This window comes from Pelecanus crispus, chromosome 16 (genome assembly GCF_030463565.1).
Source record: "Pelecanus crispus isolate bPelCri1 chromosome 16, bPelCri1.pri, whole genome shotgun sequence".
Classification (NCBI taxonomy): Eukaryota; Metazoa; Chordata; class Aves; order Pelecaniformes; family Pelecanidae; genus Pelecanus; species Pelecanus crispus.
In genome coordinates, this window is record NC_134658.1 from 5831296 (window position 1) to 5857668 (window position 26373).

A 26373-nucleotide genomic window follows, 5' to 3' on the forward strand; every position below is an offset into this window, starting at 1 on the left:
ACGAGTAAAACCCCGTCAGCAGCGACCGCCTGCGCCGGGAGGGCTCCGTGCACCAGGAACGGGGCACCCGGGGCCGGCCCCGGCCCCAATCCCTGGCAACCCTCAGGGTTTCTCCAAGCGCGGATATTTCTTGCGCAGGACGGACACCTGGTCCTTGAAGAGGACGGGGTCGAGGCGCAGCTGGGAGGACACGAGGGGCATGTAGCCGAACCAGTCCACCAACTGGTTGAGGCAGTCCTGCTGCTGGGAGAAATGCCGGCCGCCGGCCGCCCCCGCCGTGCCCTTCACCTTGACAGGAGGGGAGCGTGGGGGTGAGGGGCTCTGCTCCCCGGCCGGGGCTGGGGGGGTCCCCGCATCCCCATCCTTGCACCCTACCTGCTGGGGCATGGCCTCCTTGTGCTGCTTCCGCTGGGTGACCTTGATGGGCGGCAGCTTGGTGACGGTGGCCACGAGGACGTTCATCAGGATGTCCTCGCAGGCGGCCAGGCCGTCCACCAGCTCCCGCAGCCCCGCCGGCAGGTACTCCGTGAAGAGGCTGTGATAATACCTGCGGAGGGAGCGAGGTTCGGGGTCAGGATGCGGCCGAGCCCCCCGCCCCACCGGCCCCTCCCCGGCTGGGCACCTGTGGTAGAAGGCGGCGGCGGTGAGGACGATGGAAAGCTCGTTGGTCCACTTCGAGGTGCAGCCCCAGCGCCTCTGCTCGGCGTCCCAAAAGTGGCTCTGCGTGGGGAAGCCCACGATGCGCTCGGGGAAGCTGCGCCACACCACGAAGGCAAAGTCCACCTGGCACGGAATGGGGGAGAGTGCCAGCGGGCTGTGGGAGCCTGCGGGACGGGGCTCGCCACCACCCCTGCCTTCCCCCCGAAGGTGTGCCCAGGGCGTGGGGACATGGGGACAGCGGGCATCGCTCCCTGCCAGCCCCGCAGAGACCACTGAGCATCCTTCCTGGCTCGGCACGGGGCTTGCCCCAGCTCCACGGGGCCGGGGACCGCGGCACCCACCGCCTCACCTCGCTGGTCGAGAGGCTGGTGTGCTCGTCCAGGCTCAGCACGGCGTCCGTCTGGATGGCCGCGTAGGGGAAGAAGCGGTCGCTGAGCTACAGAGAGGGGACAGACAGGTTGGGATGTGCCATGGGGTGGGTGCCCCGGCTCCCTGCCCGTGTCCCAGCTCCCTGCCTGCATCCCGGCTCCTCTCACCTTCCTCCTGCCCTGGATGATGGTCAGAGGCACGGTGGTCTGGGGCCATTGCCCACTCGGTGGCGGTGGCTTCTCGCAGCTCCACAGCACCAGGATCTGCAGGGGGGGAGGACCGGCGTGTCCCGGGGTGTTTGGCCGGGCTGACCCGTCAGGGTGCATCGGTGTTTGCAGGGCAACCAGGGCTGAGCCCCCCCCCAGCACCACAGCGGGACCTGCTCCAACCCAGCTCACCCCAAAACCACCTGTCCTGGTTTTGGCTGGGATAGAATTAATTTTCTTCCTAGTAGCAGGCATAGTGCTGTGTTTCGGATTTAGGATGAGAATAACGCTGATCACACGCTGATGGTGTAGTTGTTGCTGAGCAGTGCTGACACCAGGCAAGGGCTTTTCAGCTGCCCATGCTCTGCCAGGGGCACAAGGAGCTGGGAGGGGGCACAGCCAGAACAGTTGATCCAAACTGGCCCAAGGGCCATTCCATACCCTACGGCGTCATGGGCAGTATGGAAACTGGGGGGGTTGGCTGGGGAGCAGCGATCGCTGCTTGGGGACTGGCTGGGCATCGGTCGGCGGGTGGTGAGCAATTGCATTGTGCATCACTTGCTTTGTATATTATTATTATTATTATTATATTGTTATTATTATTACTACTATTACTATTTCACTTTATTTAAATTATTAAACTGTTCTTATCTCACCCCAGGAGCGTTTCTCACTCTTACTCCTCCGATTCTCTCCCCCATCCCACCGGGGCAGGGGCAGCGAGCAAGTGGCTGCGTGGTGCTGAGCTGCTGGCTGGGGTTACACCACGACACCATCTCACGGTGGTTTGGACCACAATAAACCCATGGGTGGTCCCACCTCCGCCCCCGCGGGCTGGGGAGACAGCTCTGCCCACCCAAGCGTGACGCCATCAGCCACCCCCTGCCACCCCCCACCCCACCCTCGCCCTTCCCAGCCCACGGGACCCTGCCCCATCCCTCCCGCTGCATCCCGGGGAGCTGCACCGAGCGGCACAGGGCTCAGCTCCCCCACCTGGGCGCAGTACTGGGATCCGGAGACGGCCTGGATGAGCCTGAGGATGGGCTGGGAGAGGGAGCCGGACGGCGAGACGGCCCGGATGAAAGCCGTGAACTTCTCAGAAGGGCTGGAGCCTGAAAAAGCCGGGGAGAGGATAGGTGTTGTGGCATGCACTGAGTTTGCCGTGCTCAGCCGGGGCAGGCGGGGTCCTACCGTGCTGCAGGTAGTAGAAGGGAAAATCCCCGAGGTGGGTGGAGAAGTCGGGCAGGGCCAGGAGCCCCCCGGGCAGCGCGTTCCAGAGGAAGCGGGAGCGGGAGCGGTGTGGGAGCAGCCGGTCCTTGATGATCTGCCAGAGGCCGGAGGGATGCTCTCAGCACCCTGGTTGTGACCCCGGGGGCTGGGGAGGGGTTCGGGGGGGCTCACCTCCAGCGTGGTGTGCACGATCTTGTCGACGGAGGAGAAGTACGCGTCCCACAGGAACTGGGTCTGCTGCTGGAAAGCCAGCACATGCTCCGGGTCGATGCAGCGGACGGCGGAGGGGATCTATGGCGGTGGGGGGGAGCTGGTGTCTCACCTTGGCCCCCGCCAGCCCCCCGGCAGGGTTGCCTTGCCTCCATGCCCTCCGTGCCATCCCCAGGGACACCCCGTGGCCAAGGATGCTGTGCCACCACCCCGCTGTGGCTCTGCCACCTCCTCTCCCTGGAGCAGGATCTGGCCCAGGACACCCCGCAAGGGCTTTGGGTTTGTGGAGATGCTCAGCACCCCCCCGAGATGAACGATGCCCCAGGGCTGCGGCTGGGATGGGAGACCCCAACCCCGGGCTGGATGAGAACCCCCTGCATCTGCCCGCGGAAGGGCTGCCGGGCTCGGCTGTGGAGGTTTCACCCCCAAGCTTGACTGGGGGGTCCACCACCACTGACGTCATTACGGGGGGTCCCTTGTGTCCGGCGTGGGGCAGGATCCGGCCGTGGTACCTGCAGCAGCAGCCTCTCATTGCCCACGACAGCGGCTTTGCCCCAGTCGATGGCCTCGGCAAAGGGCAGCTCCCAGCCGTCGCTCAGCAGCACGGGGATGCAGGCAGCCTGCAGCGGGACCCCACACAGGCTGGGACAGAGCCCCCAGACCCCGGAGCGGGGGTCCCCCATCCCCTCCGCCCACCCCGTACCTGCAGTGCCTCCAGAAAGCGGAAGGAGCCCAAGCGCCTGCCCCGGGGCACGATGCAGAAGGTGGAGTTGTGCAGCAGCTCCTGGTAGTCGAACCTGGGATGGGAGATGAGGTGGGGGTCAGGCACGGCCACCCCCAACCCCATGATCATCCCCGGGGGTCTCGCTGACACGCAGCAAGGCTGAGCATCCCTCCCGGGGGGGCACAGGGCCAGCCCAGGGAAGCGTTAGGATTGATCGGGGCTGATTTTGGCTCTGCACAGCCCCAGCTCCATGGGGCTGGCGGAGCAGGGATGCCCTGGGTGATGGAGGGATGATAGAAAGGGAACCTGTGGTGGAGCCAGGAACCAAATTCAGCTCAAAGAGGGGGGGGCAGGATAGGACCCGGTGCCCAGGCAGTGCTTGGCTTTCCATGGTGTTACCCAGCTCCCTCCACCCACCTGTAATGAAACCCCGCGCGAAGCCAGCGCCCGAATCCCCGGAGCCCGAAACTGCGGGGACTCCTCTGCCGTGCCCAGACTTGCTGGGCAGGACCGGCCCTGCCTGCGCTGGCAGCACCGCAGGGGTGCAGGCAGCGTCCCCCCCCCAGGGCCAGGTTCACGCCACGGGGCTATGAAAGCCCCTTCTGTGCAGCCGGTGGGGAGAGGCGCGTCCGCTGCCGGGTCCCTGCAACCGCGCCGGAAAATCCAATATTGACATTAGGTCGGGACAGACCCCGTCTGTTCCTGCCCGCAGGGAGGGAGGGATGGGGCAGCCGGGTCCCGGATGGGCTGGGGGACACGCGCATGGTTCAGCCGGGGGGGCCGTGAGGCCAAAGGGCTGCGGGAAACGTGCTGGTCCCGGGGGGAAGGGTCTCCCCACGGTGGGGATGTGGGGCTGCTGCCAACCTGGGGGTTGAGGACTTGTCCCCTCCATGGGTGTGGGAGCACCCCGGAGCATCCCGGCACCTCGGGATGTGGGAAATCGGCCCCAAGGTGCAAAGTTTTACGATCAAAACCCACCTCCAGATGAACCACCCCAACGTCTTCAACAGATGCCGAAAACCCCATGAGCCCCGTTAACACCCCAGCTCCTGGCCGAGCGACCCGCCGGAGGGGTGAGGGCAGCTCAGACCCCCCCATGAAATGGCAGCAGCGACGGCCACATCCCCAGGGACAGACACTGCCGGCGCTCGCCCCTGGGACAGCCCCGCTGCCACCCGCTCCTCGGGGACCCCAGCCCAGCCGTGACCACCAGCACCCCTGCGCGGCCATTGCCACCGCCAGGCTGGGTGGGCAGCAGGATGCGTCCCGAGGGACAGAGCGGCCGCGGGCAGCTTCCCCTCGCAGGCAGCCGTCGTGGGGAGGCTGGCGCCGGCCGGGCTGCGGGGCCAAAACCTCCCGATGGAAATACTTTGCTCCTGACGCGCTGCGGTTTCCGGGTAATCACGCCGTCAGGGCTTCCTTGTTTTGTTAGGAGCCGGGACGGCCGCCCGCCGTGCTCCCTCCGCCCAGCCCCTCCATGGCTCCGGCCGGGCACGGTGCCGCTGGGGGACCTGTTGGCTCCAGAGAGCCTTTCCCAACCCGCTTTGATTGCTTTAAACCTGGGGCAGCCTGCAGCGGGGCAGGACCACGGCGCTGCTACAAGCCGCCCTTTATCCGGGCACAGAACCGGTTTGTTTCACGCAGCCCCCCAGGCGCGAGGAGGAGGATGGAGCCCCCAGCGAGGCCTTCCTCTGCTCCCCGTGCCGCCCTCTGCCACGCCGGCACCGAGCAAAGGGGGACATCCCCAATGCAGTGGGCGAACAGAGACATCCCCAAGGCACTGAGCAAACGGGGACATCCCCAAGGCACCGGGTGAACGGGGACATCCCCAAGGCACCGAGCAAACGGGGACATCCCCAGTGCACTGGGCGAACGGGGACATCCCCAGTGCACCAAGCAAACGGGGACATCCCCAAGGCACCGGGCAAACGGAGACACCCCAATGCGCTGAGCAAACGGGGACATCCCCAATGCACCGGGCAAACGGAGACATCCCCAATGCACCGGGCGAATGGGGACATCCCCATTGCACCGGGTGAACGGGGACATCCCCAATGCACTGGGTGAACGGTGCAGCTGGAGTCTCACTTTGCCAACTTTTGTGGTGTGTCCCCTTCCCCGCTGGCCTGTCCCCATTGTCACTCTGCCACTGTCCCAGCGCCAGGTCTGGGGACATCTTCTCCGGGGGCAGGAGGGCATCAATTCCCCGTGCGAGGTCGGGCAGAGCTGGCCCGGCACAGTGGATGTGCCGATGGCTTTTTGCCTGGGTGTCCCACGGGGACAAGCAGAATGGCGGAGGCTTGGGGTCATGCACGAGCACGCTGCCCTGCACCATGTGTTCCCCATCATCTGCTGCCTAAAGCTGTCCCGGGCGAGGTGTAAATCTCCCTGTACTTGCAAACAGCATTAGGGGATTACCTGGGCCGGGTGGGAGGGGGATTTCCCATCCCACTGCCCCTCGGCACGGCGCAGGGCTGACCTTGGGCCCCCTGTCCCGCCAGCCCATGGCGTCTCCCGCCATCCTGCGATTCCCCGTCCCCAAAAAGGCTCCGCTGCAGGGGCTGACCCTGCCGGGCTGGTGGCACCCGCCGGACGGGGCCACACGGTGCCCGAGCCGCCCCGAAGCCCCGGCTAATCCCAGTGCCCGCAGCACCCCAGCTCCACTTTTACCTCCCAGCACCTCCTAAGATGCTTTGAGGATGATGCCCACCGTGGCCTCTCCCCATCTGCTCTCCGGAGGGGTGGCTGCGGGATGTCCCCAGGCAGCGGGACGGGGACCTGTCCATCGCCAGCGGGATGGGGTCTGTGCTTACCAGCCCTGGAGCAGGCAGCTGGTGACGGGTCCCAAGCAGGAGGATGGGGAGGCGAGGAGCCGGTGTGCGTCCCCACAGCGCGGAGCTCCCCAGACTCACAGAAATTTGTCTCCTCAATTTTTTCACCAAGGTCCATCACACACTGCTGCCGCCATCCCCGTTTGTGAGGGGGGACAGAGGGGGACCCCCCACCCCACCACATCCAGGTGAGCTCAGGGCCGCCCACACCGGGATGCCCAAGAACCCACCGATTTTGCAAGATTTTTAGCGGAGCTAGTGATGGGGGGGGATGTTTCAGGCTCATCTCCAAGATAAATGTTTATGTTAGGGGAGGGCAGAAGGCGGGAGAAGAAAAGCATCATTCATCAGCGTTAGGAAAAAGGAAAATCGTATTAGAGGCAGTCGTGGTGATTGCAGATAAGAGCCGCTCTCGCCAGATTACTCGGACTTTAATACAGAACAGGAAAGCCCTGAACAACCAGCGCCTCGCTCCCCACTATGGAAATGAAACTCTCATCTATTTCGGCAGAGCCCAAAACTTTCCTCTCTCCCCACATCTGGAGGTCCAGCCACCGCAGACGGGCACGGCTGCACCCCGCAGAGGGGCAGGAACATTTGTGGGGTGTTCCCCTCACCAGACCCCCTTTCCCACCCCGTCTCCGACTCACTTTTCGTAGTCGACGTTATCCTTGTCGCAGCGCGTGTCCTTGTGCTTCTGCCAGTCCTTGCCGTGCTTGCAGGTGGTGAGCGAGACGATGTCCTTCCCGTTGTGGATGTGGTGCAGCGCGTTCCTGGTGCCGGAGCCGATGCCAGTCAGGTATCGCTTCCCCTTGAACACCAACAAGTATTTCTTTTTCATGTGGATCGAGTCCTGATACAACCAGCCCCTCTCCCCGCCGCGCTGCGGGTGGTCCTTGGGGAAAAGAGGGATGGAGATGTCGAAGCCGGGCCTGAAGCTCTCGGTGTAGAAGCTGGCTTTGGCCAGGATGGCCTGGCCGATGTCGAAGCCCAGGTCCTCGGTGTAATTGGGCCAGGTGCCCGAGTAGAGGTTGAAGATGAGGTGGTTACGGCCGCCATTCCAGAGCGGGAAGCTGCGGATTTTCTCATCGACGTTATGGACGTATTGACCCGAGAGATGGTCGCGGTCCAGCGTGTCGATGCTGAGGATGAAGAGGCAGGCTTCCTCGGGGTTCGGGGTGTAGTAGCGAGAGCGCTCGATGGAGGCGAGGATTTTGCCATAACTCTCCGAGAGGGGCTGGTCCCTCTCCCGGGGGTAGGTGAAGACTTTGAAGCCGTGCTTCTCGCACCTGGAGAAGTCGAAGCAGGTTTCCATCCGGCATCTGCTGTTCTTGTAGACGCTCAGCCGTGTCGCCCGCTGTGCCCGGGGCGATGGCAGTGAGGGGTCCCCATCGCTCTGGAGTTCCTCGGGGTCTGCAAAGCTTTTGAGAAGGGACCGATCCGTCCAGCGGGGCCAGTTCCTCCGGGCTTCAGCTTTCCTCCCGGAAAAGAAAGCGAAACGGCGCAGCTGGTCTCCTCCAAAGAAGAAAAGCAGGAGCCAAGAGGCAAGGAAAGTCAGGAAAATGTATTTCTTCCTGGTCTGCATAGGTTCACGCACGGCCCCGGCTCCTCATCAGGCTCGGATGGGTGCCGGAGTCCGGTCCAAAGACCGATGTCCTGAGCCCCAGGTGGGCAGTGGGACAGCTCCCGGCCCCCAGGTATTTTCCCGTGGCCCTTGCAGCCCGTGGGAGCGTGGATAAACCCCACGGTCCTCTTGCTGCCCACTCCAACCAGGAGTCCCTTCCTCCGGCTGCGGAGCAGAGCTGGGTGCAGCAGCGTCCCGCTCCCTTCGCTCCGGCAACGCGTTTACTTCGCCGGGCCCCAGTGCCGCGACAATGACATTTCCATCGCCGCTTGGCCCAGCTTCAAATCCCTGGAGAAGGGGAGAGGTCGCGCCGTCGCCGTCCTGCCGCCGCCAACCGTATCACCGCAAGCGGCTCCCCACATCCCCGCGGCGGGACCCCCCTCCCTTCTGGGAATTAAAATTAAATTGATTCCCTTTCTGGGAATAAAACCTCCCGCTCCCACCGGAGCCCCCATCTCTCTCCAACCTGCTCCTTCCCCGCCGCCGAGCCCTGGTCCCCCGGTTACCTTTGGGGACACGCAGCTCCGGGTGGCTTTCGCGCCGCCGTGCCCCGAAGTCCGGACACGCGGCTCCCCGCGGCTCGGGGCCGCATCCCCGGCCGGGGAAGGCGGCGGAGCTGCCGCCGTGCCGGGCCCCCCCCGCCCGCGCTGCGCGGCCGCACGGAGGAGCCGGAGCCGCTGCGGGAGGGGAGGCTCCGCGCAGCCCCGGTCCCGGGGGTCTCCCCGCTCCGCTCGCCTGTCCCGGGGGTGCCCGGGGGAGCGGGGGGGGGGGGGGTGTCCTCCCCTTGTCACCGTGTCCGTCTGTCCCTGCGTGGGGCTGTCTGTCCCCGCGTCCCCCTCGCCCCGGCTGCCTGTGCAAGACCCCAGCTGCCTGCACCCCTCGTGGCTGCCTGTCCGCCTGCCCCCGTGTCAGGTCGCCTGTGTCCGCCCTCGCCGGGGCTGGCTGTCCGCCGTCCGTCTGTCCGTCCCCGCGTCCCCCGCCGGGGCTGGCTGTCCCCTGTCCGTCTGTCCGTCCCCCCCCCGGGGTTGGCTGTCCCCCTGTCCCCTTGCCTGCCCCTCGCTTCCCCGGTCAGTGCCCGGCCCCGCTGCCCGGCCGCTCCCCGTGCTCCAGCACCGGCCCCGCTCCGTGCCCCCCCCGCCCGCCTCTGTCACCCGCGTCCCGCTCCCACCGCCACACTCGCCCTTGGCCCCGCCCACCCGCCTCCCCATTGGCCGCTCGCTCCTCAGTGGGCGTGACCCTCATCGGCCCCGCCCCCGCAGCGCTTTCCCATTGGCCGCGCCCTGCCGCCCGCACAGCGACCACGTGGGATGGGGGTTCCCCGCGCGCCGGGAGGGGGTGTCCGGGGCGGGGCTCCGCAGGGTCCCTGCGCCGCCCGCCCGCTGTGGGACCCCACGCGAGGGCCGCCCCACGACCCGTGTCCCCACTCGCGTCCCTGCTTGCGGGGGCGTCCGGTGCCGGGGAGCCCGAGGGCAGAGGCCCGTCCCGCTGCTCTCACCCCTCGGGTGCGGCTGCCTTCAGCCCCGCTGTGCCCTGGAACCCCGGGGACCCCCCAAAGGGATGGGGCAGTTACAGGGAAGCAATGGGGTCACGATGGGGCAGCGATGGGGAGCACGGAGTGGCCAGACACAAAGCTGAGGCCACCTCCACCAGTGACACCCCCAAGCTCCAATGACACCCCCAAACTCCAATGACACCCCCGGGCTCCAATGACACCCCCAGGCTGCACTGGGACCCCCGGGCTCCCAGCGCGGGGTGGGAAGGAGAAGCCCTTTTGCAGCCTGACAGCTCTTGCCTAAGTCAAACCTGGCTCCAAACCCATCCATGCATGGGAGCCAGAGGCCATGGTGCAAAACTGGTGGTGGACTGAGGGGTTCACCCTCCCACGGGGCAGAGGTGGGGGTCCCAGCCTGGCCTGACCCCCCCAAATCAGCCATCCACAGCGCACGGCTGTGGGAATTCTTGTCAGGGTGGCTGGAACGGGAGCTGAGTGGGAGCGTGGGCCAAGTTAATCCTTTTAAAGAAAGCCCCTGCAAACGCCACTGCATGAGCCCAGCGTGGGGGGGACGTGGCCAGCAGCAAAGCCAACCGGCCCCCAGCACTCGCCCAGCGGCTCCCACGTAACCAGGACCCCAGGGGTTCGCCTGCAGGACCCCCACCCCACAGGGCTCAATCAGAGGCGAGAGCGGGACGGCCGCGAGCAGCCGGACTCGCCGCCTTCAGCAGCCCCCAGCATCCCCAGGCAGGACGCTCTCCCGGTGGCGGCTTTGCCGGGGCGGTGTGGGGGTGCTGGGGGGGCTGAGCCCTGCCGTGGGGAGCCAGGCGTGGGCTGGAGCGGGCAGCAGGGGCACGTCGGGGCTCGCCTCTCCCACCCTGCCCCGGCATCCCCGCCCGCGCCTGCCACCCTCCGCCCTGCCCCGCCGGCCAGGCAAGCTGGGACGTGATGGGGCGCTGGATCCCATCCATGGGTGTAACAACCTGGCCGGCCTCAGCCTGCAAGTGGGCCAGCCTCTGGGCAGGACGGGTGCCCGGCACAGGTCAGGGTGCCACCGGCCTCAGGGGAGAAGGTGCCAGGCACCTCAGGGGGGCTGCAGTGGTGGGTGTGGGTTTGGGGTCCCCTCTCCCTGTCCCAGCAGCCAGGTGGGACCCAGGGGACACGCAGAGAGTGACAGCCCCAGGGCCCCATTCGGTGCCCGTCCGTGCCTCAGTTTCCCCGTGCACCCAGGGGACCACGCTGGGGAGCCCACCGTGGGGCTGTGTGCGCAGCAGCTTGGTAGGGACATTTTTTCCCAAATCTTTGGATATTTATTTGCCGGGCCTGGCCGGCTCGGCCCCGTGGGGAGTTAATCCCCAGCCATGGAGGGGATTACCGCAGGCCGGGAGCCGCCTTAGCTGCAGAAAGCGGATTACCCGAAGGACAGGGAACGTGGGGACGGGCAGTGGGAGCCCCGGGGCACTCAGGGGCTCTGGGGGGGACATGGGGACAGCCCCCAGCCCAGGCGGGCAGGAACCCGGCTGGGGTGCAGACAGGGCCAGGGCAGCCCCGGGGCCAGGGTGCTGCCCATGGGCACGGCCCCCCACAGCCCCCCACGGAGGGGCTGCGGCTGCAATGGGAGGACTGGGGTTGTGCCCCGCACTGGGGGCACTGGGAGCTGTGGGTTTTGCACTGGTGGGACTGGGAGCTGCATCTTGCATTGGTGGCACTGGGAGCTGTGACTTTGCACTGGGGGCACTGGGGGTACTGGGGGCACTGGGAGCTGTGTCCTATACTGGTGGCTACTGGGAGCTGTAGTCCCGGTGCACGGGGGGCACTGGGAGCTGTCGTGCTGGGCGCACTGGTGCGTGCTGGGAGCCGCGACCCGGTGCACTGGGGAGTGCGGGGAGGGCTGGGCGGGGGGACTGGGCCGGGTGGGGGGGGGGGGAGCTGTGGGATACTGGGTGCTGCGGGGCGTGGTGGGAGCTGGGGGCACAGGGGGAAACTGGGAGCTGAGGGAGCCCTGGGAGCTTGGGAGAGGCACTGGGAGCCGCAGGGGGAGCTGGGGTGGGGGGCACTGGGAGCTCTTGGGGAGCACTGGGAGCTGCGGGGGCAAGCGGGGGCACTGGGAGCTGGGGGGGTACTGGGAGCTGGGGGGTACTGGGAGCTGGGGGGGCACTGGGAACTGGGGGGGTAAGTGAGGGCACTAGGAGCTGGGGAGGCACTAGGAGCTGGGGGGGCACTGGGAACTGGGGGGGCACTGGGAGCTGGGGGGTACTGGGAACTGGGGGGCACTGGGAACAGGGCGGGCACTGGGAACTGCGATGGTAACTGGGGTCGCTGGGGGGAGCACTGGGGGCTGCGGGGAGGGCTCTGGGAGACGGGCACTGGGAAGCACTGGGATCTGTAGTTCAGCTGGGCATACTGGGAGGTGTAGTCAGGGGTCCCAGCGCATACTGGGAGGTGTAGTCCCAGGCCGGGGCTATGCTGGGAGTTGTGGTTCTCCAGCCCCGGCGGCTGCTGGGAGCCGTAGTTCTGCACTGGGGGGGGGGGGGGGGTGCAGGGCTCTGTCCCCCCCCGTGTCCTCAGTGGCACCCATGGGTGCTGAGGCTGGCAGACGGCCGTGTCAGCCCCGCACTGACCCCTTGCTCGCACATCCCCCGGGCCACCCCAGCTCTGCAGCGTCCGGCTGCGCTGCCTCCCCCCAGCCCTCGGCCCCCCCGGGTGCAGGAGGGGACAGGGATGGGGACGGGGCTGCCCCACAGGAGGGGAGCCGTGGGGCAGCTCCTGCTGACCCCCACCTGCCCCGTCTGGCACCCACCAGCCGTCAGCCCCACCGCCCCGCTCCGGCAGCGCCCAGGAGAGAAACCGCGGGGGGTTTCATCCCTGAGCATCCCCCAGGGTCTTCATCCGTGGGAATTCGGTGGGGTGGGAATCGGGAGCCGCGTTTCTCCTCTTGCTGCCGCTGCGTTTGCTGGTGCGGTGCTGGGGGGGTGCCCGGGGTCTGGGCAACAGGAGAGGGGTGGGGGAAGGGCGAGGGACCGAGTCGGGGTCCCCCGGGTGGGGGACGGGCCCTGACCCCGTGCCCCTGCTTAGGTTTGGATGCAGCAGCATGGGGGGGACGCAGTTGCTGGCGCTGCCCCGGGGGAAGGGACCTCACGACGTGGGCTGCACGGATGTCATGGTGGGCCATGCACGGCAGGTACGGGACCGGGATGGGGACGGGGATGGGGACAGGGACAGGGACAGGGACAGGCTTCCATGCACAGCAGGGTGGCTGCAGCCAGCCAGGATTTGCAAGGGCTGATCTTGCTGAGGGCACGGCCACCGCTGCTCCGTGCTGTCCCCACCGTGTCCCCCTTCCCCTCTCTCCCCCAGGGGCTCTTCCTCCGCCTCTTCTACCCCTGCCTGCCCCGGGCGGGGGCCGAGCAGCCGCTCTGGATCCCGCGCTACGAGTACTGCAGCGGGCTGGCCGACTTCGCCGACCGCAGCCGGCGCTGGTGCGCGCCCCTGCTCAGCATCGCCATTGGTAAGGGGGCTGCCAGCACCCCGTCCCCCATCCCGGCTGCTCCCCCGTCCCCTGGGCACCCGCTCCCTTAGCGGAGTTCAAGGACGCCAAGCCTGTACCCTGTGCTCGGGGGAGCTGGGTGGCAGGGACGGAGCCGAGCGGGGACCCGCTGCAGCAGCAGCACCCCGCTGCCGTCTCCCCGCTGTGCCTGGGGGGTTTCTCTTCCCCGCAGGCTCCTGCAGAGTGCCGGTGAGCTGGAACGGGCCTTTCAAGCCCTGCAGCAGCGTGTACCCGCTGATCATCTTCTCCCATGGCCTGGGAGCCTTTCGGTAGGACGGTCCCCGAGTGGGGCTGGGGGTGCTGAGCCCCTGCTCAGGGCCAGAGCCAGGATGGGGACCCGGGTGTCCTGGACCCCCCACGGCCCTGCTCAGACCTGCCTTGTGTCGGCGGGGCAGCCCTGACCCGCTCCCCCCGGCCCCCTGACAGGACCCTCTACTCCTCGGTCTGCTCGGAGCTGGCGTCCTGGGGCTTCGCGGTGGCAGCGCTGGAGCACAGGTGGATGCCTCGGTCCCTGCCAAATTTGGCAGCCGTGAGGGGCAAGCGATCCCACCGGCACTTCCCATGCAGCTCCCTATCCGCCAGCCGGGCAGGACGGGGCTGGAGGGCATCGTGCCCCGGGGAGCTGCCGGTGCCCGCTGCGACGTGGCTGCCTGCCCTCCTGCCGCTGCAGGGACCATTCTGCCTCCATGACGTATTTCTGCACAGCGGAGGCCGGGAGGGAGGAGTGGATCCCCTACCGACGGGTGCCCCAAGGGCAGAAGGAGTTTTATTTCCGAAACAAGCAGGTACCAAGGTGGGGGGTTAAGGGTGGGCACCTGGCAGGCGTGAAATCCCTCCTGCAAGTTGAGCTGGCCCCCCATGCCTGGGGTCTTCATCGCCTGCCCTTCCCAAACGTGCACCGCCGTGATGCTGGGGCTGAGCTTTCTCCTTGCAAGCTGAGAAAAATCTGTTCAACCTGTTTATCTCCATTTCATGGGGTTTCTCTGTCTGGCTCCAGCTGGCCCTGGCAGGAGCCAAGCTGGACTTTGCCGTGTCCCCAGATGCTTAATGTCACCTGCACCCCGGGCAGGAACGGGCTTTCTGCCCAGCCCGGCACCACGGGCTGGCGAGGCTCCGGACCGACTGCTGGGTTTGTTCACACTCTGATTTTTGCCTCTCTCCGGGATTACCCCGGGCAGCTGCTTGCTGGGGAGCAGGAAGGTTTCCTGCTGAGCCAGGTTCACCCTTGCTCATTTCTGCCTCATTTAAAAGGACAACATGGAGTCGAGATTTGTTGTAGAAAAGCTCTCTAGGAAATGTAGTGGTTGGAGGTGCTTTTGGTAGTCTTAAATCACCTCCCAGCCTCTTATTTCTGTGTATGCGCTGCCTCACAGCACATTGCACAAACAAGGGCAACAGTTTTCCTATAAAGATGAACCCATGAGCATAAATGTTGAGGGTGAATGAGAAATAAATTGTAAACAGAGGGAAAGGTTGCATGTGAGTGCTGCAGTTTTAGAGGGATGAGTGTTGGGGGACATCATGGGGAGGATCTGGCCCCAAACTTGCAGGGTGGAGGAGCTGGGTTAACCGGGGAAGGGGCACCTCTCGCTCCCAGGTTCATCAGAGAGCGGAGGAATGCGTGCGAGCGCTCCGGCTCTTCAAGGACATCAGCAGCGGTAAATCTGTCCCAAACGTCCTTCACCAAGACTTTGATCTCTCCGTGCTGAAGGTCTCTGGGTCTGTCCGTGCTGAAGGACCAGCCGGGGGGATCGTTTGGCTGATGGGGGGGTCCGGGTGCCCTTTGCTGGCAGGATCAGTCCTTGTTGCATGAGACTTTTCCTCCTGGGACAAGCAGGGTCTGTGCAGAGCCGCAGCCTTCCACATCTCGGCTGCTTGGTGCCTCTCCTCCTTTTTCGCCTCCATGCATGCCAGGGAAGCCAGGTCCCATCGCACTAGTGGTGAAAACAGGACACAGCATCCCTTGCAGAGGGCAGAGCAGTGGGGCTTTGCTGATCTTCTTCCCTTGGCTTTTTCTTCTCTAATTAGGGACCTTCTGCAGCAAGGTTCAAGCGTTCAAAAAATGTGTAGACGCGGCACTTTGGGACATGGTTTAGTGGGCACGGTGGTGTTGGGTTGATGGCTGGGCTGATGATCTTAGAGGTCCTTTCCAACCTTAGTGATTCCTAGTTTTACTTTCATTAAAAAATGATCCAGCCACCAAGCCAGGAAACATGAAATTAATTATTACTCTACCCTTAATTGGTTTAGTGGTGGACTTGGTAGCGTTAGGTTAATGGTTGGACTGGATCTTAAGAGTCTTTTCCAACCTAAACGATTCTATGATTCTATCAGGTTTGGGCACAGGCTCCTCAGCCTTCTCCTTTTTGCAGGACAGCGTTGATCTGAGCAAAGTCGCCGTCATGGGCCATTCCTTTGGCGGGGTGACAGCAGTGCTGGCCTTGGTGAAAGAACCCAGCTTCAGGTAAGCCGCAGCAGCGATGAGGAGCCGCGGGAAGCTCTGGGGACACGTGGCTCACCCCGGTGGGAAGGGAAGCCGTGGCGTGGGTGGCACTGCCAGGCATCCATCCTGCTGCAGGTGCGCAGTGGCTCTCGATGCCTGGATGTTCCCCCTGGAGAACGTGCTGTACCCCGAGGTGCCCAAGCCCGTGCTCTTCATCAACACCGAGAAGTTCCAGACACCAGAAAGCATTGCCAAAATGAAGAGGCTGAGCTCCAGAAACAGCCAGACGAAGATTATAACCATCCTGTGAGTCAGGGGCTGGGGGCGCCCACCCACCGGCAACCTCCTGGGAGCACCTACAAGCTGTAGGAGGACCTCTCCCCAGCTCCCCCTGAAGCAGATCCCTTCTCTGTCCCAGGGGATCCGTGCACCAGAGCCAGACCGACTTCACCTTTCTCACCGGGAAGCTCATCAGACGCATCTTTGGCGCAAGGGGGACCCTCAACCCCTACAAGGGTCTGGACATCACCAGCCGGGCAGCTCTGGCCTTCCTGCAAAGGCATCTTGGTACGGCGCGGGGTGGAGGGCACGCTGGCCGGGGGCTTGGGAGGGCGTGAGAGCTGCCCTGCTTGCAGGGGGCTGTGGGGCAACCGCTGCCTCCCTGGGCTTGGGTTTGGTGCTTCCCATCCCCTTGCACAAAGCAAAAGGGTCCGGTGGCTGCTCCTCCTTTCTGCCTGGAGCTGCACTGATAATCGCTGCAGTAACCCCGTCACCACCTCTGCCCCGTGCAGACCTGGAAGAGGAGTTCGATCAATGGGACAACCTCCTTGAAGGCATCGGAGACTCGGTTGTTCCAGAAGCACCGTTTTGCCGCTCCAACCTGTAGCCTGCTCCGAGGTCGCTGGTGGGAGCCGGGTACCGGGAAAGCGGCTGCTTCTTGTCTGAAATGACAAGGGCAGGAGGACCCGTGGGGACAGCAGGACCTGGGGACCATGCTCATAAGATGTCTGGTGCCTGGGGTGCTCACCGAGCGTGCCAGGAGAGCCCTCCCTGCTCAAGCGCTGCCTGTTGCGGCTGCTGCCTGCAGTGGGGGCTGTGGGGCTAAGGGAATAAAATCCCTGGAGACAAAGACTGAGTTGGCTGCCTGTCCTGGTCTAACCCCAGGCAGCAGCTCAGCACCACGCAGCTGCTCACTCACTGCCCCTGCCCCGACGGGATGGGGGAGAGGATTGGAGGAGTAAGAGTGAGAAACACTCCTGGGTTGAGATAAGAATAGTTTAATAATTGAAATAAAGTAAAATAGTAGTAGTAGTAGTAATAATAATATAATAATAATAATAATAGTAATATCCAAAGCAAGTGATGCACAATGCAATCGCTCACCACCCGCCAACTGATACCCAGCCAGTCCCCAAGCAGTGATCACTGCTCCCCAGCCAACCCCCCCAGTTTCCATACTGCCCATGATGCCGTATGGTATGGAATAGCCCTTGGGCCAGTTTGGATCAACTGTTCTGGCCATGCCCCCTCCCAGCTCCTTGTGCCCCTGGCAGAGCATGGGCAGCTGAAAAGCCCTTGACTGGTGTCAGCACTGCTCAGCAACAACTACACCATCAGCGTGTGATCAACGTTATTCTCATCCTAAATCCAAAACACAGCACTGTGCCAGCTACTGGAAAGAAAATTGACTGTCCCAGCCAAAAGCAGACCCTGTTGCTTGGGCCCGAGGTGATGCCCTTCTTGCACGCAGGGGGTAGGTGAGCATCGATCCCTCGCTGGGCCTGGCTGGATCTGCTGCAGCTGTGGCACATCTGGCAGGAGCAGGCAGGGGAGTCATTCGCCGTGGGTTGGGAGTAGTTCAACCATGGCCAAAAGAACCAGGGCAAAGAGATGCAGCATCAAGGTTCCCAGCACAAAGGTAACAAAAATCTTGTCATCATCCTGGAAAGCGGGCCAGATTGCTGACTCCACACCTAAAATCTGGGGGAAAAAAGAACAAGGGGCCAGCTGGAAGCATCTCTGAGCACCCCAGCAGTGCAGGGGTGTGAAACGGGGACTGAGATCAGCCCAGGGATGGAAGGAAAACAGCCCAGCCTGGTTTGGCAGCATGAAGAGCAACGCTGCTGCAAACAGGCACATGCTGGCGGTGGGAATAAGGCACTTTGGAAGTGCCTACAGCACGTTCCGGGGTAACAGCAGAGATGTTAGAGCAAGGGGCGGGTTTCAAGGGGGGGTCTGATCCTCAGCCATCCCAAAGCAGGGCTGAAGCGAGCGGAGCTGCACGGATTTACTCCACCGGAGGCTCTCCCCAGGGTCCTCTCTGGCACTGCGGTGGGAGAGGTGGCAGGCAATCCCGGACACGCTGCCTCGGCAGCTGCTGGAATCGTCCGGGCTCCCGGCACACCATCTGCTTTTGCATTGTCCCCGCCGCCGCCGGCACGGCATTCCTGCTGGGGGACACGTGGGGGGACGGCAGCGGCAGCCCTGGCTTTGCTTCACCTCCTGCCATCGCAGAGAGAAGCTGCGGCAGACGCCAGCGCCCGGTGCCGCGCGGAGGCAGGATTTCCTGGGGTGCCGAGGCTGGAGGAGAGGGGGGTGTGGGTGGCACGTGCTATTCCTCACCCCGTGAGAGCGGGTGGCACGGGTGCCAGCAAAGCCTTTCTCCCGGGGGAAGAAAGGGGAATGGGAAAGCAGCATCTCGCACAACTCCAGCGAGCTGTTTGTGGCACCGTGACAGCCACGTCCTCGCCTCGCCGGTGGCCCCCGGCCCCTCTCAGTCGAGGGCGAGTCCTAGGGCTGAGGATGCTCCGGGATGGCCTCGGGGGGAAGGCGCAGCGCGGTGCAGCAGCAGAGAGGACATCCTTCAACATCTCCTCCACCCTCCAGTGACACAAAGGACTGATGTGAACAGGACCGCAAGACCCCAGTGCTTTTGAGACTTCCAGATACCTTTCTTTTTTTTAATTGTTTTACACCTAAACCACCACCTCTAGCCCTGGGAGCAGGCTGGGGTGTGACAACCCAGGGAGCCCCAGGACCACTCTGTTGAGATGCTGAGGGTGGGGGGGGGACATTCAAGGTCGATGTACGTGACGAATTTGTGTGGGCGAGCCGGGGGGAGCAGAGCCCGTCAGGTCCCGTTTTAACAGTGAGAGACAGTGACTGGTGCAGAAATCAAATCCCATTTTCCTCCCCGAATTAGCACGGCCGGGGATCTGTGCTGGCAGCTCCAGGGGAGCAGCCTGGTTGTGGCTGCAGCACCGCACAGCTGAGGCAGGCTATAAATTCTGCAAGACTCTTATGTAAAGGCTTTCGGGAAGGGGGTGGCAGAAACCCACTGACCTCAGGGGGTGACTCGGACATTTGTTAACCCTTCGGATCACAGAAAGCTGCTTATTCCCATCCCCGTTGCTCGTGGGGCTGGAGGAGAGAGGGAAGCAGGCAAACGTCCTTCTGCCTGGCCCCGCATCCCACCCGTGGGCTGCTCCCCACTCCAGAGCCAGTTTCTGTATCTTCTGTTCCCGATTGTCTTTGTGCCTCTGGAGGAAAACCCCGCCAGAAGAAAGAGTAGAGTTCAGAAAAGCCCCGGTGTCACTCAGGCAGGGCAGACACCCTCTTTCCTCCGCTCTGTCGGCCCCTCTCCGCTCTCTCTGGGATGTGGTGGTGCAGGAGCCCTCTCCGAGCATTTTCCTACTTCACTGACTCGCTGCATCTGCTTTAAAATCCAGCCCAGAGCCACCTCTTCAACCAGGCTCCCCTTGCAAGCAGCACTTCCCTGCAGATCCCCTCTACACCCTCTAGCCTCAAGGCTGGAGGCAGCGTGCATGAAAGATGCGGCACACAACCCCAGCGCAGCACGCGAGGAAGGTGTTTTCCCGGCGTCCCAGCTTGCTCGGATTGCTTTGCTGGGCCTGAGAGGTTGGAAAGGGGCTGGGACAGCTCTGCCAGAGCCAGCGTTTCCCAGGCCAGCCATGGGCAGGGACAGAGACATTCCCGGCCACCCACCTGGGCCAGCGACGGGAGGGGAGAGCCCTCCGGTCTTTGGGGTGGCCCAGGCTGCCCCAGGCTTGCCTGTGCCACGCTGGAAGGTTTTCTGGCAAAAAAAGCAGGAGTTAAGGGTTAGCCTGGTATGCGATCTGCCACAGCAGCCCACCGGCACCAGCTCTTGGTTGCTGTGTCCTTACAACGCAGAGGTTTGGGTTTGAATGCGAACTGGCCAGGTTTTATATCCGTAAATCCCCCATGTTTTATCCATGGTGGGACTTTGCTTCTCAGGGATGTGGGAAGGAAACACCGGCTCCATTACCTCAGGGGGGCTGGCACCTGGGGCACCCACCCGCAGGTTGGCAGCCCAGCCGTCCCCTGCCCTGGAGGGTTGTGCGTTGGGAAGAGTTCACTTCCAGCCAAGCATTTCAATGTGTCTGATCTGCTTTAATATTCAAACCAGTGGCTTTAAAAATAAAAAAAAAATTAAAAAAAAAAAAGCTGCCCATTTATATTCCCCTCACAGCTGTGTTTGCAGCATGGCTGGGGTATGAATGGACACATTCCTCTTACCCACGGCTTATCTCCGCAGAGCAACCTCCGCTCTCCAACAGGCTTCGGCTTCAAAGCTTTCCACTCTCCGGGCTGGGGGCTGAAATCCGACAGTGTCAGCACAGACCCGCCTCGGAGCTCTTAGCATTTTAGAGCTGAGAGTCTTCTCCTCATCCTCCCCACCCCCAGCTCGTCCTGCCTGCGGCTCCCTCCCTCCTGGGAAGCCCCTTCCAGCCAGCAGATCCCTCCCCATCCCGCCGCACATGCATGCAGCAAACCGGAGTTACCAGCTCCAGCCTGCCGCAGCATTTGCTGCCGCTCAGAAAAAACCCCATTTACTCCATTGAAGCTTCCCTGTTGATTTAATTAATGCAAATTGAGACATGTGTTAAAACCTCCTTGTAATTACCGTAACACACACTGTTGTGGGTTTTTTTCCTTTTTCTCGTATTTTTAAGGAAAATACTAAGGCCTGGATTCACAACAGCTTATGAAGGCCCACAGCCCTGCAAGCTGAGCCCAGTGCGTGCAGTGAGAACCGCACGAGCTCTGGTAGAGGAGCTCGGTGTCCGGCCATGGGCTGCGGTACCAGCCCCGAAGACCAGCGCGGCTGCAGGTGCTGTGCTGACCCCGCTCCTAACCCAAACCCGGGCAGCACCCTCTTGAGCAGAGTTCCTTAGATTCCTTTGATTGGTGAGTATATACTTGGCTTTATGTTGATTTTTCTATTGGCAAATCAAAGCTTTGCTCTGGGTGAAGTTCCGAAGGAAAATCGAGTTTCTCAATCTCCGGAGCGAATTGTTATCATCCAACATGTCGGCTTCCAGGCTGCCTTGAGCTGAAAGCCCCGGCTGCTCGCAGTCACGAGGGATTCAGCTCAACTTTGTCATCTTCCCAAGCACCAGGCCCTCCCGCGCTGGGTTGCGGGGCAGGACCGGGGCTCTGCCAGGCGGGCAGACCCGTGGGATCCGGCGCAGGGCACGTGCTTCCCGGCTTGGAGGTGCAGTGCTGCAGGGCTGGGCTGCAGGCATGACGCTTGCCGAGTTCCCTGAACTTCAAAATGCAACGCCGCGGGCCAAGAGGGCTCCTGTTCCCTCAGCCAGCGGCACTGAGGGTATTTTGAGGGCACAACTGTTTTTTTCGACAGTTTTTACGCTGCAGCAGAAGCCTTGTTTCAGGCTGGAGCGGTCTCTCGCTGACCCTAGGGATAATTCCTGCATAAACAGGGGGAAAAAGGACTGAGAAGGGAAACCGAGGCGCTGGAGGAGAGAAGGGGCTGCGTGAGGTCTCTCTAGTTCCAGGCTACTCCGAAAAAGCCCCTGAGACAGATTGGAGGGATCAGTTTTGGTCAATATCCAGATTTCCCCCATTTTAGGAAGGACAGGCTGAGCTCAGCCCCGTGGCTGCCAGCTCCGGCTTTGCACCCGAGCGTGGTGGTGGGGGAGAGCGGGCAGCTGGGCGAGGCAGGGACCCCAAATGTCCCATCCTCCTTTTTAACCCTTTGGCTTACGATTTCACCCCGAACCAGGGTGCGGGGAGGTGCCGAGACTGTCGGCACCCCTCCCCGGGTGACGCGGTGGCACCGGAACCCCCAACCCACCAGCTTCAGGATGCCTTCATCTCCTCGCGTTGGTAGCGGCTCTCTAACGATGTTCATCACGCAAGGCCGGGGTTGGGTTTTTTTGTGGGTTCTTTTTTTTTTTTTTTTAATTAAAATGAAGCACTTATGTTGGCAATCGCAACATAAGCGTGTCTCTCCGGGTATTGATTTTAGCGTACGGCAGCAGTTTGCTAGTTTATGGCATAAAAGACAGAGATGTGGTTTTCCTCCAGAAAGGCTGGCTTTGTTTGCCTGTTCTCACAGCTGGAGTGGATGTGTCTGGTCTTTCTTCTTTTAATATATATATAGGTATATTATGAACTCAAATTAGTGGGGGAAAAAGGGATCAAACAGCACTGAGCAAATGTTAAGTGCAGGTATTGTTTCCATGCTGGTATTGCGGAGTGATTACAGGCAGCGGGTGAAGAGCCAGCGGGATGGAGCAGGAATTAACCCATTTTGATGCAGAATTGTCGGTGGAGATGAGACGGGAACTGCTTATTCCCCTGAGAGGGTCTGAAGTGTGAAAGCACAGATCTAGACCTCCTTGTCCGACTGAAGTCGAAAGGCGCCATAAAAAAAAAAAACAACCCAGACTTGTTTCCTTGGCTCACAAATCCTGTGGGAAGAGGCACATCTTATTCTGCCCATGGTGTATGTCAGATCTCATCCACAAACAGCGCCTATAGATATTGCCACAGAAAAGTCAGCCGTGGCTGTCGCACTGGGCAGGTCGGGATCTCCTGCGTTACCTGAGCGTGGGGCTGGATGCAAGGAAGGGGGGAACACTTCAAAATCCTGCCTTTTGATCTGGATTCAGCCTTGCGCTGTCCGTCTGAAGCAAGCCAGGCACTTGAGAATTGCAAACCCACCTGCTCCCCAGGCGGCAGATCTCTGAAAAATAAGTAAAACCTGTTACCATTTGGCTGCGCAGCAATTTTGTCAGTGAACCAGCTTTGATAGCAAGCGGCCCGAGAGCTCTGCATTGAGCATTATTTTCAAATTTGCTCTTAGTGGGAGCAGGCTCAGTCTGGGGGCTGTGACAAGCTCATTCATATTGTTTATATGACATTGGGGAAGTCGTATTCCTTTAAGAGGATTTCCATCCCTGAACTCCTCCCATCATGACACTTCCAAGCTACATTTTGTCTTGAAAGGGTGGGAGTATTTTTAACTATATCACGTCAGGGAAGTATTAATAGCACAATAGGCTTGCTGAGCTCCTGGTGGAGCTGAATCCATATTTTAAATTCAAGAAACTAATTAGGAACTGGGGAATAATTAGTGCTATACCCGGCTTTTCTTTCCCCCCCACTTCATTTTCAAAGAGCCAAAGCAAATGTCTTTACTGGAATCTTCTATGGCTGTTGAATATTTGATGGCTTCCCTATGCATTGCTATTCCATGTGGTTGTCAAAATCACACTCTCTCCTTTGCTCGCTCTCAGCTGAAATGGCTGACTCTGACACTTCTGAAATCTAATTAGTGCATCTCCTGTTGGCTCACAAGCAAAAAAAAAAAAAAACCCAACCATAAACCCTTTCTTCGTGCTTCTCTCCCAGCCACTCGCTATCGCTGGGTGATGCAGCTCTGTGCAGCGCAGTTATTTTTGAACCCTCGGCAGCGAGTTGTTTACGGGCTTCCTTGAATAGCAAAGCTCTTGGTGCTCCATATGGGAAATGCAAATTTGTGGACTCCGCTTGGGAGCAGAAAGGGAAAAGCAGCGAGGATGCAGAGAAATGGGTCGAGGCTGCCGGCTCGGTTGGGAGCTATGGGAGCAAGGGCGGGGGGAAAGCAATGTGAGGAGATCTCCAGGCCTGCTTTCCTTGCGTGTTTCTGGACGTAGTGGAGGTGGGAGCCAGCATCCACATAGATCTGTCCTTCTCTTTGGCAGGCGGCTCCCAGGAGAGCACAACTGCACATTAGCGTCTTGGAGAATCTGCTGGTGCCACGGAGAAAACAACCAGCTCTGAAATCGTACCCGCTGTTGGGAGTGTCTGTGGTAGCTCTCCTCGGTGTGAAGTCTCTGGGCTCTAATAATAGTTGGGCTTGTGCTGAAGCCTTTTTCTCACTCCTGCCTCTCCCCTGCCATCTGTTTTCAAGAAACTTGTGGAATTCATGTCACTGCGCTCTTGCTCATATTTATCGGGGGGGCAGAGGCTGGCTCACAAAGCTAAAAGCTGGGAGGGAAGACTAGTCAGAGCTACGGAAGTAGTTTGATCATGTAAAACCTCATTTTCTTAGGAAAAAAAGAATGAAAAACATGCCAGGAGATCTGCCAGCAGGCTGGGAAGGGAATTCTGCTGCTCCTTTGCCCAGGGTGAATCGGAGGCAGAGATCACCGTTTAGGAGAAAGACCAGATCTCGTTCAGCATCCTGGTTGCAGCCAGGATGAAGGTGCCCGTGTGTGGGTACCGCGGCCGCTGCCATTACTTTAGGGTCTGTCACTATTTCAGCGCGTTGGAGAATTTTTTGCAAGGAGAGCAGAGTGCTTGCGGGCCCTTTGTCTTTAGTTCATTAGAAGCTCACAGTATTTTTCTACTCTAGAGCCTTGCCAGCCCTCATCACCATAGTATTTGGGTATCATGCAGTACAGTGCTATGACTGCATTTGAAGAGGTGAGTATGACATTTCAGGGTTATATTGCCCCAATATCAAAGCAATTAATTTATATTTTCATCTCTCTTGCTGCAGGCACAATCGCCATCTGTGGTGAGTGCTTTTACTTGTCTCATTTTACGGAGGAATTAAGTGAGTTTGAGTGAATTTCTCAAAAAACAAACTAGCAATAGAAGCCAGGTGCCCTGCCTGATTGCAAAAAAATTAAGTAATTTCCAACAGCACATCGGCAAGTGCAAATTTGTTCCGAAGGGAACATTTTCTTAATGGTGTTTTTCAGCATAAATGTAGTACCAGCATAAACACCTCCAGTAAACAAATATCAATTACCTTAAATATTTCTTGCCTGTGGAGGAGCTTTCATTGTGATGGAGACAATCCCTAAAAGTCTTACTGTATTCTTAATTTCTGTGGACCCCTCGACTGCATTTGGATTAAAATGTATTTTTATCTGAAGATCAGCAAGACCTTTGCAGCCACTAATTTTACTTGCGAGACCTTTGTCAGGCAGCAGCACATCAGCACGGCCAGCGTGAAGATGGGTAAGCTGCAGTGTAGAGAAAAATTTGCTGAAGGTTCCTACAAAGACTGAGAAACATGGATAGAAAGAAATCTCATAGCCCTTCTCTCTACCTCTGAGTGCAAGTTTCTTTTAAATTACTGTCTCCTCTAGCAGGTTATTTATGAAATCAGTTAAAGTGATTGACTCAGGTCAAAATAGCGTATTGGATTTCTGGTTTTAAAATGAACTTCACTAATGCAGTGACTGTTACCAGCCTTGGCAAATACTTACTAATATTACTTACCAAGGTGCTTTAAAACATTCTCTGATTAACAAATAAGCTGTCAGTCCATCCACCATAGGTGCTTAAGGGTGCCAATTTAATACTCAGAAAGCATATTTTCTTATTGGAGATTAAATATTTTTGCAAGTTAAAAGAGCTGCCGTGGGCTGAGTTGTCACCTAATTATGTCAGTCTCTTTGTGGGGTATTTTGATAAGCACATCAGAGGAGACGCTTTAATCGTTACGCTAAATCTGATCACGTCACGTCCTAAATTCACACGTACAAGGAGTCCTCCCGATGAGACCTTGCCTTATCTGTTTCACTGGGAGCGGAGCCTCTTGAACCGAAGCCGAGGGGCCTCGGTTTTTGTGCTGAGAACGAGCCCCCCTTGAGCAACCCGTGGGTAGCTACAGCTGGGGCTGCGAGTTGCACGAGGGCAATGATTTTGAGCGGGTGCAGTTATTGCCGGCTCGGATGCATCACAGCCGCTGACCCTGAGAGTAGATCGTATTCCTAATTTATAGAGCCTTTGTCCCTTTCTACTCTGGGAATATCTTCTGCAGGTTCTGCCCGTGGTCCTTTATTTTCCTCAAGATACACAAATTCATCTGGCTGATGTGGTTAGATTTGGGTTTGAAAGGGTATCTTCCTTCTCGAACCCTGTTTTGGGGCTAAATAGTGACATGTTGGAGGAAATGTCTGATCCTGGTGCTTGCTCTTTTTTTGGAAAAACTGGGATTATGGCAAAAAGCTTTTGTTGGTGATAAGGAATGCAGCAGACAAAAACTACCGCAGCCACATGCTGCTAGGCTCGACAAAAGAAAAGTCTGTTTGGAATTGCAGTAAATGTGTCAATAAACACAAATCAAATGCAAATTAAATAAAAGCTTTTCATATACTCCATTCTCCTTGAGATCAGACAAAAATAAATGCCACATAAACAAATGAGTTTTATGAAATGTTCCAAAAATAAAACCACTCTTGCAACGAGGCCAAAAATGAGATCCTCTCCATGCCTTTCCAGCTGCTAAGAGCTGTTATTTCTCTTTGTATCACAATAGTACTCAAAGATAGCGGTTTAAATTGCAACCAGTTGCGGCAGGTGTTGTAAAGAGGTTGCTAAAGAGTCTTAACCTAAGTGACACGGCATGGAAAATGTCAGAGCTGAGAACAGATCCCAAATCTGATTCTCAGCTCAATGCCTCTCGTCAATAAACCGTGTTGCCACTTACATAGGAGAGTTCTTATCTGAAAGAAATGTTTTTGGCTTTAAAGCTGATCTGCAAAAGAAGGTAAGTTACATTCCAGTCTTTTTTTTTCTTTCTTTCTTTCTCTTTCTTTTTTCTTGTCCCTGTGAGAAGCCCAGGAAATAAGATGGAAAGCACTGAGCACAGACCCTGCATGACTCATGGTTTTATCTCAGCCTGCATCCCTTCTTCAAAAGCGGTAAATGATATTTCATCATCATCTCTCCAGGGCGTGAGGACTGACTAAA

The 26373-nt window shown here is 59.9% G+C and overlaps 2 protein-coding genes across 2 annotated transcripts; one reads left to right on the plus strand and one right to left on the minus strand.

The window, feature by feature from the left end:
- Window positions 1-102: 102 nt before the first annotated feature.
- On the minus strand, window positions 103-7815 carry EXTL1 (exostosin like glycosyltransferase 1). Its single transcript, XM_075721952.1, has 11 exons — window positions 6881-7815; window positions 3379-3472; window positions 3188-3295; window positions 2637-2756; window positions 2427-2559; window positions 2229-2347; window positions 1197-1292; window positions 1010-1096; window positions 623-783; window positions 376-547; window positions 103-288 (listed from the first exon to the last, which is right to left on the minus strand). The coding sequence occupies exons 1-11, from the start codon at window positions 7813-7815 to the stop codon at window positions 103-105; spliced, it is 2211 nt and encodes a 736-aa protein (XP_075578067.1).
- A 4622-nt stretch (window positions 7816-12437) lies between these two features.
- On the plus strand, window positions 12438-16222 carry PAFAH2 (platelet activating factor acetylhydrolase 2). The gene is made up of 10 exons (XM_075722018.1): window positions 12438-12527; window positions 12704-12854; window positions 13066-13162; window positions 13320-13388; window positions 13564-13678; window positions 14491-14604; window positions 15266-15357; window positions 15472-15642; window positions 15755-15903; window positions 16128-16222. The coding sequence occupies exons 1-10, from the start codon at window positions 12438-12440 to the stop codon at window positions 16220-16222; spliced, it is 1143 nt and encodes a 380-aa protein (XP_075578133.1).
- Window positions 16223-26373: the final 10151 nt, after the last annotated feature.

Excerpts from the sequence above, each read along its gene's own strand:
- EXTL1 (XM_075721952.1), bottom strand. The coding sequence starts at position 7,815 with ATGCAGACCAGGAAGAAATACATTTTCCTGACTTTCCTTGCCTCTTGG. Across the intron at positions 3,473-6,880 it reads GATAACGTCGACTACGAAAA|GTTCGACTACCAGGAGCTGC; the intron begins GTGAGTCGGAGA and ends CTCCCATCCCAG. Across the intron at positions 1,097-1,196 it reads TCATCCAGGGCAGGAGGAAG|CTCAGCGACCGCTTCTTCCC; the intron begins GTGAGAGGAGCC and ends CCCTCTCTGTAG.
- PAFAH2 (XM_075722018.1), top strand. The coding sequence starts at position 12,438 with ATGGGGGGGACGCAGTTGCTGGCGCTGCCCCGGGGGAAGGGACCTCAC. Across the intron at positions 13,389-13,563 it reads GTGGCAGCGCTGGAGCACAG|GGACCATTCTGCCTCCATGA; the intron begins GTGGATGCCTCG and ends CTGCCGCTGCAG. Across the intron at positions 15,643-15,754 it reads ACGAAGATTATAACCATCCT|GGGATCCGTGCACCAGAGCC; the intron begins GTGAGTCAGGGG and ends TCTCTGTCCCAG.